We start from the raw sequence: 15,183 nt of genomic DNA, 5'->3' as shown, positions 1-15,183 counted from the left end.
ACAAGGACTAAGATCTTCTGAAGGAAGGATTCTTTAGAGCTGATTGCTCTTATTATCAAATAATAGTCCCTAAGGGGGTAGTTTGTTCAAGAGTGTATTATGGAAATGTCCATGATACACCTTGAGGGCAGTGGGACAGAACTGCATCAAGGGAGCCCGAAGTCAACGTTCCAGGCACCAGGCACCATGACAACACTGAGAAGAATCAGGAGCTGGGTGTCTCACTTTTCCCATTATCATTCCTGACATGCTGAAGTAGGGAATTTGGTCCAGAGCCCACAACATCCTTAAAATTGTCTTCTCTAAGAAGAACTTTAGCATCCATTGCCACACACTCAAGGAAATAATTTTGTAAACAGAAAATCATCTCAACGTAAAAAGGAGAGGCACTAACAGGGCAGAATTTTTCCACATATCTCAACAGTTTTTCGTCTAATGACTCATCATCCTTCTCAACTGATAGCAAATGGGGAGATATGAGGTTTGCCTTGAGTTTCTGTACAGACATGTTAAAGTCCTTGGCTGTGGTTTCCAGGGATGCATCATCCAGACTAAAATGAGACCTGTAGAAGGATAAACTCTCCTCCAGTTTCTCCATATCATTATCACTGAATGAACCCATGAAAAGGCTGGAGGCTGAAGTTCCAGCCTTCAGGGCCTCCAACCAGACCTTCTTTCTCAGGGAATCCCTCCTCTCATCAATGGCAACCTCAGCAACAGTTGACAGGTATTGCATGAAGATGTGGTGCTTTTGGTTCTTGTGGATTGGAAGCTCCCTCAGAAGCGTGGTCTTTAGGCATTGGAAATCAAAGTCAGACAATTCAAGGCTGGAGACTAGGAAGATGTTAGTGTCACCCATATTGGCTTTCTCCAACTGAGTCACATAGTAATTGCGGATCCTTTGCAGGACTTCATCCTTATTGAATGTGCTGGGTTTCAACTTTCTTAGATTCTTTAAATCAACGTCCACTTTAGTTTGGACAAAATAGAAATGCTTCTTCATTTTCCTAATTGCCATAGTCAGATGCAAATCATTCTCTTTGAAGCATGTAGCAGAGATGACAATAAAGAAATCATATTCCCCAAATTTCATTTTCTGCAGATACTCATGTAGTGGAAGTTGAGTGGTTCCCAGGCTAGGCAGGTCCCATAACATCACATTGGGAAATTTTTTGTATTCGTATTTGGTTCTCTCCAAGTTTATCTCCAATGACCCAGTGTGGGCAGCGTTTTCATCATCTTGCCCAACTCCCAGCAGGGCACTGATGAAGCTGGACGTCCCTGCCCCAGACTCCCCAATCACAGCAATGTTCAGAGGGGCATTGTCAATGTCTCTCAGTGCATCACTAATTGCAGAAACTGCTCTCTGAAGGTCCCCCTTCTCCAGGTCTGACTGAATCAATGTGATGGCTTCCTGAGAGACCATTTTACTTTCCAGTTTGAAGTCCTTAAAAAGCTTGTCAAGGCTGGAGACCAAATCACCACCCTCTGCAGGAGAGGGTGTGGAAGAGGAAGATGAGGACTGACTCATGGCTGGAGCAGTAGAAGGCACTATGGGGAGGAGACAAGAGGGAAGGGAAAAAGAGTTAGTGCAGCAAGGGATGGCTTGGGTTATGCTCTTAGGGACAGGTATAACATCAGTTCTGGACACAACATTGTATCCAGAAGCCCTTCTTCTTCTGTCTAGGCATTGTGTGGACTTCTGACCTAGATGTAAAGTTTGCCCTTGCTCAGGCTCTTCCCTTATCTTGGAAAGCTCTTTTTCCTTAAGGTATTGTTCAGTCTTGCTGACTAATTTTTCTATCCAAACTTTCTTGCCTACATTATCCTTTATTTATCTTGCTTCACTTGTCTGTAATGTAATGTTATGAATTTAGTATTTCTTCATGTGACAAGTCTAAGAAGACAGCACCAGCTCTTACTCTCATACCCCTTCTCACCTGTGGTGTGAGTCCCTCCAGAAAGTCCACTTCTGATCACCTCCCACCTCATGTCATAGACTTTGGTTCTCATATGGGCAGTTAAATAAGGATGAGTGGCTCCTTTCTTTCTCAGAAAAGATACTGTATATCTTCCTTAGGAGATAGAAACTTTTAATGGTTGCAAATGTGGTTTCTTTTTATCTAGAAAGTATGTTGGCTCATGGAACTAGGTGTGGAAAGGACTCTCTATTTTTTCTGGAGCAGAAACAGCAGGTGGTATGGATTCTAATGTTCTAAAAAGTCATTCTGGACTCTCCACGTGGGACTTGTTATGGACCATCCCAACTGTCCCTAGATCCCACCCATCCCTTGCTTCCTGCTGTGTATTAAAGGGGACAGAACAGAAGTCAGGGAGATAATTCACCTAGTGGACTGGATAAATATAGAAAGTGGCCTGAATAAAGAGCTGTATAACGTGTCACTGATGTAACAAATGATGTTAACAAAGACTGAAATTGATTGGAATGTAAGGCAGCCATGATAAGGAGCTCCCTCTGTCACCTTCTCTGAGGTCAATGAAACTTAGCTTGTTCTGGAATCTTGGACCTATATGATCACTGGAGGCGGGACCAGAAAAAAATCATATACCCAGCACTAAAAGTAATGTGAAGGATTTGTATACTGTTCCCTATAGCGATTGAGAATAGAGTATTAATTTATTTTAAATTCTTAAATTTTTTAAAAACTTTATTTTTTCAGTGTTCCAAGAGAGAACGGAGTTTTTAGACTAGGAAGCAAGTCACTTCAAGTCACCACTGATGTCTGGGCAGGATACAGGTTGGAGAGGTGTCTTTGTCCAAAAGTGAGTTATCAGACACATCTTCCAGGGGCTTCCTGGCAGCCAGAACTGCAGCCCAGAAGAGAGGATGGTGAAGCCAAATTGGAGAAGAAGTTTTTCAGACCAAGTGTACATTGTTTGGAGTCTCACACATACGAATGGGGTATGTGAACATTCTCCTTAGAAGAGTAAAGCATGGATATTTAGCTCATTATGGGTGAAAGGGGCACTAAAAATTATACTGATGTATCCTATTCTCTCCCCTTAGGAGGACAACCTTGCCTACAACAATGGATCCTTTGCCAATCATTGTTTTTCTGCTTTCTCTCTTCACTTAAAAAACTTTCTACTTCTACAGCTCACTGGAGCTCCTTTCTATTCCCAAGATGGGACACTACCCAAATCAAAAATTATTTAAGAAAGTCAATTAGGTCTTTAGAATTTACTTGGTTGAATTTATTTACCAGACTTATTGGCAGGGTCTAGATCCAAAGCAAACTTCTGACAGTATCTGGGGACAACAAAAAAACAGGTGTGGTTTCCCACAAATCCTTTTGATTTCATGTTTCTCTCAGCATTTCCATGGGCCATTGAAAGGCCATCTTGTTTTGAGCTCTGCTCTGTTTTGCCTGAGAGATTCTCATTGAATTGCCAGTCCAGGGTTAATGAATCACTCTGTCACAGACACAGCCGGCAGTGACAGAGCACAAGGCCTTAGCCCATGGTTGAGTCCAGAAGTCCACTTTGGAATCCCTTCCCCAGTTCCAGTCCACAGTCTGTATTTATTGCTTTTTGCTGGCTTAGGCTGTTCCCTGTTTCTTGTCTGCAGGCTTTATTAATGGAACCTGCTGGTTTAGCTCATGACAGACATTGGTGGTGATGTGTAGGAGGTGCTCTACGGAACAGTCCAGAGTAACTTCTAAACCTAGCTCCTGGCTGTGAACTCAGATTTCAAGTTGGCAACTGTTGGTGGCAGCTACAGTTCTGTGTGTGTGTGTGTGTGTGTGTGTGTGTGTGTGTAATCAGGCGGTGGTCCCTATTCTCCCTATTCTTGAATGTGTGCTGGTTCAATCCTTGCCCTGGCCCCTAGTTCTTTGGTTACTGCTGTGTCCATAGTTCCACTACCTAAGTACTTTGGTTTCTCTTAATAGTCCACGAGATAAAGGCTTAGCTTAAAGATAAACAATAGATAAACTAGTGAATAAATAACCAAGTGAAACATAAATGGGATACTTAAAAATCCAAAGAGGTAAGTGCTCTATGTGGGAATACTGTTTATTTTACACCTAAGAATGATGGTTCTGACTCTTACCATGTTGGTGGGAGTGCCAACTGGGGAAGCCACTCTGGGAAACAGTGTGGAGTTTCCTCAGAAAGTTAAAAATAGGGCTGCCCTATGACCCAGTACTTGTACTAGCAGGTATTCACTAAATATTACAAAATTGCTGATTGAAAGGTTATATACACCATGAAGATTATAGCAGTCTTATCTACAATAGCCAAATTACAGAAAGAGCTCAAATGTACAATAACTGATGAATGGATAAAGAAGATGGGTACACATATATACTGCATACACATACACTACGCAATATTATTCAGCCATAAGAAATATTGAAATCTTGCCTTTTGCAATGCCATGTACAGAAGTAGAGTGTATTTTACTAAGTAAAAAATTCAGTAATGGAAAAAAAATCACATTATTTTACTCATATGTGGAATTTAAGAAAAAAAGTGATCATAGTGGGCAAGAAAGGGAGGTGAACCAAGAAACCAAGAAAGAGACTCTTAACTATAGAGAAGAAAGTGATGGTTACCAGAGTTAGGGGTTGGGTGAGGTATGTGATAGATATAAAGAGGGCATGTATTGTGATGAGCACCAGATGTTGCAAGTACGTGTGGAATCACTGAAACTGATATTATACTTTATGTTAATTATCCTGAATTTAAGCCAAAACTTAAAAAGCAACAACAAAAAAAAGAACTATGGTACTGGAAGTCATATGGAAGCCTTTATGGAAGCCATAAAGGTCTACAAGCCTGTTTTGTGTCCCAAATAACTTGCCTTGGTACCCTTCAGGTTGGGAGCCATAAAATAAGGCCAGACAAACATGTATCAGTTGCCCCCTATTTGCTATTGGATATAGGTAGACAGAAATGTGTGTTAACCTCCATTTAAGGCTAGCTTCCTAACAATCTGTTGTCAGCACTCAGAGGCAGTACAATGGTCATTATTAGGACTGTAAAGTACAGAGGAAGGAAAATCAAAACAACACAAAGAAATGGAAAGACTTTTCATGTTCATGCGTTGGAAGAACAGATGTTAAAATGTCTCTACAACCCACAACGACTACAGATTCCATGTAAGGTCTACAAATATACCAAGAACATTTTTCACAGAGATGGGATGAATACTCCTAAAATTGGTAAAGAACCACAAAAGACCCCACAAAGCCAAACCACCTTGAGAAGTAACACAAAACTGGAGGGATCACAACTCCAGACTTCAGGTTATATTACAATCCCACAGCAATCAACATAGTATGGTACTGGCCTAAAAATAGACACAGAGCCCAATGGAACAGAGTAAGATACCCAGGATTAATCCCCCAATTACTTATGCAATAAATCTTTGACAACACAGGAAATAATATACAATGGGCAACAGACAGATGGTATTGGGAAATCTGGACAACTAGCTACATGCCAAAGAATGAATCTGAACTCCTGCCTTATCTTACTTACAAACACAAACTCAAAATGGATTAAAGATGTAAAGTGAGACCTGAAACCACAGAAGAGTGAACATGCAGTGTTTTCTCAGACAGAAGCCACTGTAACAGTTTATAGGTAGGTCTTCTGAGGAGAGGGAAACTAAAGCAGAAATAAATGATGAGGACCACATCAAAATAAAAAGCTTGTGCACGGTGAAGTAAATTCTAAGCACAACTAAAAGACAACCTATTGAATGGGAACAGATATTTGTAAATGACATAGGCTATGATGAGTTAGTATCAAAAATATATAAGGAACTAATGTAAGCAAAAAATCATAAAAAAATCCAATTACTAAAATGGGCAGAAGACCTAAATAGCAATTTCTCCAGAGCAGATATCCAGATGGCCGACAGACACAAAAAAGATGCTCAGCAACACTTATCCTGAGGGAAATGCAGATCAAAACCACAGTAAAACATCACCTCATGCCTGTGAAAGGCTAACATTAAAAACACAAGGAACAAAAGTGTTAGCGAGGATATGGAGGAAAATGAATCCTCTTGCACTGTTGGTAGGAAAGTACACTAGTACAGTCAGTGTGGAAAATAGCTTTGAAGTTCCTCAATAACTCAAAAATAGAACTACCATAGAGTCCAGTAATCGTGCTAGGTATTTACCCAACAACACAAAAACACCAGTGCAGGGGATGCATTATCTCTATGTCTATTGCAGCATTACTTCCAAAAGCCAAATTAGAGAAGCTGCCCAAGTGTGTATCAATAGACAAAGAAGATGTAGTATGTATACTCAATGGAATATTACACAGCCATTAAAAAGAATGAAAGCTCGCCTTCTGCAAAGACATGAAAGGGATTACAGTGTATAACAGTAAGCCACTTGTGCCAGTCAGAGAAAGACAAATACAATAGGATTTAACTCATTTGTGGAATTCCAGAAAGAGAACAAATGAGCAATGGGGGGGAAAAAAAGAAGAGGAAGACACAAAGTCAAAGACAGACTCTCCACTAAAGAGAACAAACTGATTGTTACCAGAGGATGGTAGTAGGGGATGGGTGAAACAGATGATGGGGTTTGAGAGTACATTTATCATGAAGAGTACTGAGCACTGTATAGAACTGTTGTATCACTATATTGTATGCTTCTAACTAATATAACAGTATCTGTTGACTATACTGGAATTAAAATTAAAAAGTTTAAAAATAATAAAAATAAAAACACTGTATTGTGACTAACATAACATAGTAAAAAATTAAAATAAAATAAATAAAAATACCTTGGGAGAATAACTGACTAATTTTTCATGATGTCTGATTACTCATTTTAGTGGTAATCTAAGGGTAATTATTAAGAACAAGTATAGTGAGTAAATGTTTAAGTAAAATTTTTAAAAGTTGTAGGTAAACTTTAAAGTAGTTTTCAAAATCTTTTTGATAACCTAATATCTCAAAGTTTTGTTCAAAGTAATGATGTAACTTAAGATCATTGAATACCTAGATCATTTCCAAGTAAGATAAAACATGAAACATTAATTACTACATACTGGTTTCTTTAATTTTGTTTTTGTTTTCTTTACATGGAAACTAAAGATAAATATAGGTCTATTGGTAAATGTTTTGGTCATGATTATTTGAAAGATTGTACTACAAAAGAGCATATGCTCCTAGAAATTATTAAATGCATTTATAAGTTTGCAATCTAATGAATTCTGAAGTAACATACAGTTAATCAGGGCTTACCCTTTATTTCCTAGAAATTGAAGTTTCTAACGGTGAAGAACTCTAATTAATGTGAGTTGCTAAGATACAAAAATAAAAAAGGAAGCATCTCTGAATGAAACAGAAGTAGGACATGTGCTTTTGGTAAAAAAATAAAATAAAATAAATAAAGGGTATGAGGGCTGGAGATGCGCTTTCTTTCTTTCTTCTTTTTTTTTTAAGGCAAAAAAAGTTGTAGAAAGATTTAAAAATGATACTCTATAATGGGATTTTGTGCACTGTCAGGACTAACATTGGAATCAATCCATTCTAGTACAAAAGTTAGCTGATGCAAAATTAGAATTTGATTTCCTATCTGTTAAAAAGACAAAGTTCTGTGGCTTTTAACATGTGATACACTTTTGGGCATAGCTTCTGAAAGCTTCTTTATCATTTAAGGGATCTTTCTAGCATCAAAGAGCCTATATTTTACATTGTAGTTGTATAGGTATGTAAGTATTATAGAAATGACGTGAAATTCCTGGAAATATGCTCTGTCCTAGTATAATTTTATCACTTGTAATTACTGTCTTACCTTCTGAAATTGCTGTCGTTAAACAGGCTCACTCTAAAAGGACTTGAACCAGAGTGCCAGGAAAATGCCCCAGCTGTCTCTCACAAAGGCAGCCGGCCAAAGAATCTATAAAGAATGTGGCACATGTGGGTAGCATCCATTCTGCCTCTGCAAAAATGTCGCCTCATTGTGAAGTTTCTGCTATGCTGATGTCAGGGTATAAAGGCAACCCTCTGCTTCTGAGTCAGACAAAAGGATAAACCATGGCCATAAGTTGAACCGTCAGGGCTTTGAGAAACCCAAGAAATCTGTCTGCTTAATACTTCCTGGATTACTGGTAAAACACCCTGCCCTTTTTTTCATTTTGTTTTGTTTTCATTCCTTCATCCATTATGGTGCATTTAAGATGACTCAAGCTATGACTAGCTATTAGTGAGGACACTCGTATAAAATGGTGGAAATAGTCTACCAGCCATGTGGGACTTCTCAGGTCCATTATCCTGGAAAAATTATTTGTGCCTCCAGAGTTCTCACACGTATTCCCTCTGGACTTTGAACAGCTGCAGATGGATTTTATTCAGTTGCTACCTAGTATGGGTTATCAATATGTTCCTGTTATTGTATGTATATGTTTGTAATAGGTTGAAGATTTTCTCTGCTGCAAGGCTGATGCCCTCATGGTGGCAAAGCAACTATTAGAAAATGTGTTTGCTACTTGCAATATAGCTTCCACAATCTCTGGTGATCAATCAGCTGCTTCCTTGGATAAATGATATTAGCCTTAACAAAACCTTGCAAACTTCTTGGAATCGTCACTGGTCCTATCACTCACAATCATGATGCAAGTTTCAGAGATCTAACGGAAGTGTCAAACTTAAAAATTATAAACCTGTCCAAACTACTGGGTTTGCCTGCCCTAAGGGATTGCCTTTGGACATACGATCACTCAGTAAGCCACTTGTCTTAAAAGAGATAACTCCTTCAGCAGGGTCTTTCTTTGACATATTTAATTTTGATTCCTTAGTCTTGGATACCATGGCTTCAAACTGAACTCTAACATTTATCCTATAATTAGGAACCTTATGCCGCCTAGAAAACCCACAATAATCTGACAGGTACATTGTCTTCTCTCCACATTTTCAGTGCATATTCAGGGAACTAACCACTAAGCAAATAATCTCCCTGAGGCTGGAACATCAGAGAAGGAATGAAGAGCATGGATGATCCAAAAATTGTGAACCTGAAATCATCACCTGTGAGCATCATAGAGGGTAAGCAAAAACATGATGACATATGACTATCACGCAAGGGATCAACAAAAGCTGCGAGAAGCACTGAACAGTAGCTGGAGGTGGCCCCAGTTGCTCACACTTTGATCACATCTCCAAGTTCAGCTGAGAGTTGATCAAGAGGGGGGAACTGTGACACAGGGCCACAGGGTCACAGGGCCATAGCAGGCCTCTTAAGTTAAGGCTTTGACTCCTCAAACCAAGACCTACTATGGAACCTAACTACAGTTTAATCCTCCATGAATGTATCCTGGAGCCAGTCACCATTGGAATTGCCTGATCAGCATGAAGAAATTAGCTGATAGACCCTTTCCCTTCCCTTTGGCAGAGTGATTTTGATGGAAACAGTGTATTCTTTACTGATGATTTCTTTCTCTCTTCCTCTAAAAACATGTCCATTCCTACAGCTCAGTGGAGCTCTTACTCTTCGCTAGATAAGATGCTGCAGAACTCAGGAGTCATTTAATAAAAACCAACCAGCTCTTTAAAATTTTCAGTTGAATTTTTTAAAAAACAGATAATATGCATTGTCTTTGCAGTGAAAGGTATTTAGGCATGAGATGTGGGTTGTCTGATACAGAAGTTCTTGGGGAAAGCCCTAATCCACTGACATCCCTGACAATCACATAATCCTTCTGTGTTCACAGGAATAAAGTTTGTTCTCCAACTGCCCTCTGAAAATGTCCCAAATAGTTAAATTCTCCAACTGGATCACAGTTATCCTTAGAAATCTGCCCCTCAGGCTATCAAGTCCACATCACCCAAAATAAGCATCTAGTCTCTCCCAGCCTTAGATATACAAATCTGTAATTCTGTTTTTAGATCTGTACTCAATCCACAGTGATGTCTTGCTTACTAGCTCCTGGAGGAAAAGAGACTCCTGGTGTCAGAGTTGAGCTCTGAATTGTATCCCCTGGCAGCTCAGGAAATTCTGGGACTGGCTGAAGAGCTCCTTGCAGCCCACAGCGGGAGCACTGCTCTGCTCAGACTAGCCTTGCACTGGAACAGGTCCTGTGTGCTGGTATGATCACCGCAGAGATAAAGAGCTGATGGTCACCCCAAATGTCTAAACTGTGTTTGAGAAGCAGGCAGGATTTAAGTAATCTCTGGCTTCTGCTCCACCCTCACAGGAATCTGGCCACAGTAAAGAAGCAGCCAGCAGATGCAGGGCTCTATATAGGCAGGAACAGAAAGTGAAACAAAGAGCTGCAGGCTCCTTTTCTGAGAAACGCAGCCATTTTGCTGGAAAGGCATAGTAAAAGGCACCATGGCCATTGATTTTGTATGTTTTTGGCATCATGAGTGAGAGGAGGGAATAGGACCCCAGGCAGGAGGCCTCTCAGTAACCCCCAAAGGACACCCTAATCAGGGCCTGGGCTTCAGGCGAGGTAGAATTTGAATCCACAGTCAGAGAATATAGGCCTGAATCCTGGGAAAATGAACCTTGTGCTTTCTCTGTTAACCTTGGACAGCCCACACCGTATGTGGAGTGAAGCCTAATAAAGATTCTCTCTAGCCTTGTCCTTGGCTCCTGCCACAGAGGTTCAAAGACCCTGGGAATTTCCTGGGTGACAGGAGCTGACTTTGTTATGTTAATGAAGTGATTCCAGGCAGGATCCTAGATAGCTTCAGGTCAATGGCTGGTCACCAGGAAGAACCATGGGAATAGAGGGTGGAGAGTTTGGGTCAGCTGAACCTCTGGGGATAAGGGAGGTGAGAAGGGAGTACTCAGTCAAGTAGCCCATGATTTGATCAATCATATCTATGTACTGAAATCCCAATCAAAACTCTGCTAGGGTCAGTGGACTTCTTGGTTGATGTTTGCTTTGATGTTCTGGGAAGGTGATGTGTCGTATTCTATGGGGAGAGACATGGAAGCTGAGTACTTGCTCCCAGACCTCACCCTGTGTATTTCCTTTTAGATAAAACTCTACTCCTATGTGTAAAACTTTCCTGACTCATATGAATCATTGCCATGTATTAGCAAGCCTGAGAGGCTTATGAGAACTCTCAGATTTGTAGACTGTGGGTTCGAGATCCTAATAACCTAGTGAATTTGGCCAAGTTCAGCTGGTGTCTGAAGTGAGAGTAGTCTTCTGAAACCTGGTGGGTTTTTGCTTACTCTGGGTGATTAGTGCAGAAAGAAAAAGGCAGTATAACCAGTTGGGTTGGAAAGTGAATAAGCAGTAAACTTGTGTCCCGGGGAGCCATATTATGGCTTTAGCTTTTACTTTTTTCATTTAGTTTTTGAATAAAAGGTCACTATATAGTTTGACAGTTTATAATTCAAGAGTTCTAAGGTTTATGCAATGCTGTGTCCCCCTCCACACAATGGCCCTTTGTCACATTTCTGTACCAGAGGAGACCGTGTCATTCTTATGAGTGTGTTGAGCAAATATGTACTATCTATAGTCTGCTTTTTCCAAAAATGACAGCATTGCATGAACAGTGTCCTGTACCCTCAGCTCTTTATTTGCTATTTGGTAATTGTTCTAGATGAACACACTCAAAGCTCCTCCTGATTCCTGGCAAAATATTTTTATTAATGAGTTTTCAAGCAACTATCTATTTTAGTGACAAGTAATTCAAGAAATAAGGCCTATGTGATCTACAGCTCAATAATACTTTCAATTTATAATATGAAAACCTGGTAAGCTCTGGTGAGTTTATAGGAATCCCTCTCCAACATGGAGTTTATTCCCCTCCTCACACCACTTTTTTTTGAAGCAAATTAACATTAAATATTCCATTAGTGTTAGGGGCACAACATCCTGATTTGCAATGATGTGGACAGAGATAGAGTGTATTATGCTAAGGGAAATACATCAGTCAGAGGAAGTCAAACACCATAAGATTTCACTTAGATGTGGAATTTAAGAAACAAAACAGAGGAGCAGGGGAAGAGAAAAAAGAAAAAAAGAGAGGGAGGCGAACCATAAATGACTCAATGATACAGAAGAAACTGAGCATTGTTGGAAGGGAGTTGTTTGTGAGATGGGCTCAGTGGGTGTTGGGTATTAAAGAGGGCTCTTGTTATGATGAACACTGATGTAGTATGCACTTAGTTCCCTAAATTCTACTCCTGAAACCAATATTATACTCTATGTGAACAGAGTAGAATTTAAATAAAAACTTGAAACAAAAAGCCAAAACCATTTTATACATTACTCAAAGCTCAACACATCATGTGCAGTAACCGTTTGTCACCATACAACATTGTTCCAGTATCGTTGACCACATTCTCTGTGTTGTACTATTCTCTCTGTGACTGAATATTCTTTATAACTGGAAGTTTGTACCTCTTAATTTCCTTTATTTATTTCACCTTTGCCCCCACCCACCTCCCCTGTTTCAACTACCAGTTTGTTCTCTGTATTTAACAGTCTGTTTTGTTGTTGTTTGCTTGTTCAGGCGTCACATATAAGTCAATTTATGCAGTATTTGTCTTTTTCTTTCTGACTTATTTCATTTCCTCTAAACCACCCATGTTGTCGCAAAAGCAAGCTGTCATTTTTTTTATGCCTGAGAAATAATACATTGTGTATGTATATATATATATATATATATATATATCACATCTTGTGTATCATCTATCAATACATGTGTTGCTTCCGTATCTTGACTATTGTAAATAATGCTGCAATAAACTTAAGAGTTGCAGATGCCATTTTGAATTAGTGTTTTTGTTTTCTTTCAGTAAATGCACAGTGGTGGAATTACTAGATTATATCGTGTTTCTGTTCTTAATCTTTTGAGGAATTTCCATACAGCTTTCCACAATGGCTGGATGAATTCTGTTCCCTTTGTTCCACATCTTCACTAGTTGTTATTTTTTATCTTTTTAATATTCTCCATTCGGACTGGTGTGAAATATCTCACTGTGGTTTTGATTTTCATTTCCTTAGTGATTAGGGATGTTCATCATCTTTTCATATCTATTGATAGTTTGTATGCTTTTGGGTTTGTTATTGTTTTTGGACAGGAGTAATGTCTAATCAGGTCCCCTGTCCATTTTTAAATCAGATTTTTTTTTTCGGTGCTGAGTTCGGTAAGTTCTTCTTACATTTTCTATATTAACCCCTTATCAGATATTTTATTTACAAATACCTTCTCCCATTTACTGGGTTGCATTATATTTTGTTTCTAGTTTCCTTCCCCGTGTGAAAGCTTTTTATTTCATTATAGTGACAATAGTTTACTTTTGCTTTTCTTTACCCTGACTGGAAAGACATATTCTCCAAGTATGTTGCTAAGGGAGATCTCCAAGAGCTTACTGCATATAATTTTTTAGGAGTTTTATGGTTTCAGAAATCACATTTTGGTTTCTAATCCATTTTTAGTTTATTTTTGTGTATGTTGTATAAAGTGGTCCAGTTTCATTCTTTTGCCTGTAGCTGTCTGGTTTTCCTAATACAATTTATTGAAAAAACTGCTTTTTCTTGGGGCGCCTGGGTGGCTCAGTGGGTTAAGCCGCTGCCTTCGGCTCAGGTCATGATCTCAGGGTCCTGGGATTGAGTCTTGCATTGGGCTCTCTGCTCGGTGGGGAGCCTGCTTCCCTCTCTCTCTCTGCCTGCCTCTCCATCTGCTTGTGATTTCTCTTTGTCAGGTAAATACATAAAATCTTTAAAAAAAAAAAGATTAAAAAAACCCTGCTTTTTCTCTTTGCATAGTCTTGCTTCCTTTGTTGTATATTAATTGACCATATACCTGTGGGTGTATTTCTGGGCTTTCAATTCTGTTTCATTTATCTCCTTTCTATTTTTTGTGCCAATACTATTTTAATTACTACTGCTGTAAAACTTGGCATCTGGAGTTGTGATGCCTCCAGCTTCATTTTTCTTTTTCAAGATTGCTTTGCCATTGAGGTCTTTGTGGTTCCATACAAATTTTAGTATTGTTTGTTCCAGTTCTGTGAAAAATGCTGTTGGTATTTTGTTAGGGGATTGTATTAAATCTGTTTGTTGCAATACATTGTATAGATGTTTTAACAGTGTTTGTTCTTCTGATGCATGAGAATGGAATATCTTTCCATTTTTATGTGTCATCTTCATTCTTTCATCAATTTTTCATAGTTTCCAGGGTGCAGATCTTTCACCTCTGTAGTTTATTCCTAGGTATTTTTTATCATTTTTGGTGCAATTGTAAGTGGGATTGTTTTTTATAATTTCCCTTTCTGCTGTCTTATTATTATTTTATATAAATGCAATGGACGTCTGTACATTGACTTTGCATCCTGCCACTTTTGTCTTTTATTCCTTTTTCTTGTCTGATTGCTGTGGCTGGGACTTGCAGTACTATGTTGAATAAATGTGATGAGAGTGGACAATCTTGTCTTCTTCCTGACCTTAGGGGAAATGTTCTCAGTTTTTCATGATTGAGAATGATGTTCACTGTTTGTTTTTCCATATATGGGCTTTATGATGTTGATGTTTGCTCCCTCTAAGCCTACTTTGTCGATGATTTTTATATCAATCAGTGTTGTACTTTGTCAGTGTTTTTTTTTTCTTTTTGCATGTACTGAAAATGATCCTATGGTTTTTATTCTTTCTCTTATTCATGTGACATATTACAATGATTGATTTATTTTGAATTATTTGAATATATTGAACCCCACTTGCATGGGGAATAGATCCCACTTGATCATGGTGAACAATTTTTGTAATGAACTCTTGTATTTGGCTTCCTAATATTTTGTGAGGGTTTTGCATGTAATGTTCATCAAAGATATTGGCCTGCAGCTCTCTCTCTCTCTCTTTTATTTTTGTTTTTATTTTATCTGATTTTGGTGTCAGGTTAATGAGGGTTTTACAGTATGAATCTGGCAGTTTACCTTCTTCCATTTTTTTGGAATTGTTTGATGAGAACAGGTATTAGCTCTTCTCTAAATACTTGCAAAACTTCACCTGTGAAGCTGTCTTGTCCTGACTTTGGTTTTGGGGAGTTTTTTGAGAAATGATTCAATTTCATGGCTGGGAATTGGTCTGTTCAAATTTTCTTTTTTTTTTTTAATTTATTTAGTTATTTTTTTACTTTTTATTTTAAATTTTTTATTTTTTATAAACATATATTTTTATCCCCAGGGGTACAGGTCTGTGAATCACCAGGTTTACACACTTCACAGCACTCAC

The 15,183-nt window shown here is 38.7% G+C and overlaps 1 protein-coding gene across 1 annotated transcript; it reads right to left on the bottom strand.

Annotated features, from left to right (window-relative positions):
• Nucleotides 1-205: 205 nt before the first annotated feature.
• LOC132027627 (interferon-gamma-inducible GTPase 10-like) lies at nucleotides 206-1,531 on the bottom strand. Its single transcript, XM_059416403.1, has one exon. It carries the CDS (start codon nucleotides 1,529-1,531, stop codon nucleotides 206-208), a length of 1,326 nt encoding a protein of 441 aa, XP_059272386.1.
• Nucleotides 1,532-15,183: the final 13,652 nt, after the last annotated feature.

This window comes from Mustela nigripes, chromosome 12 (assembly GCF_022355385.1).
Source record: "Mustela nigripes isolate SB6536 chromosome 12, MUSNIG.SB6536, whole genome shotgun sequence".
Lineage (NCBI taxonomy): Eukaryota > Metazoa > Chordata > Mammalia > Carnivora > Mustelidae > Mustela > Mustela nigripes.
This window is presented reverse-complemented; position numbering and strand designations above follow the sequence as displayed.

Bases quoted from the DNA above. Each gene is read 5' to 3' on its own strand.
- LOC132027627 (XM_059416403.1), bottom strand. From the start codon at position 1,531: ATGAGTCAGTCCTCATCTTCCTCTTCCACACCCTCTCCTGCAGAGGGT.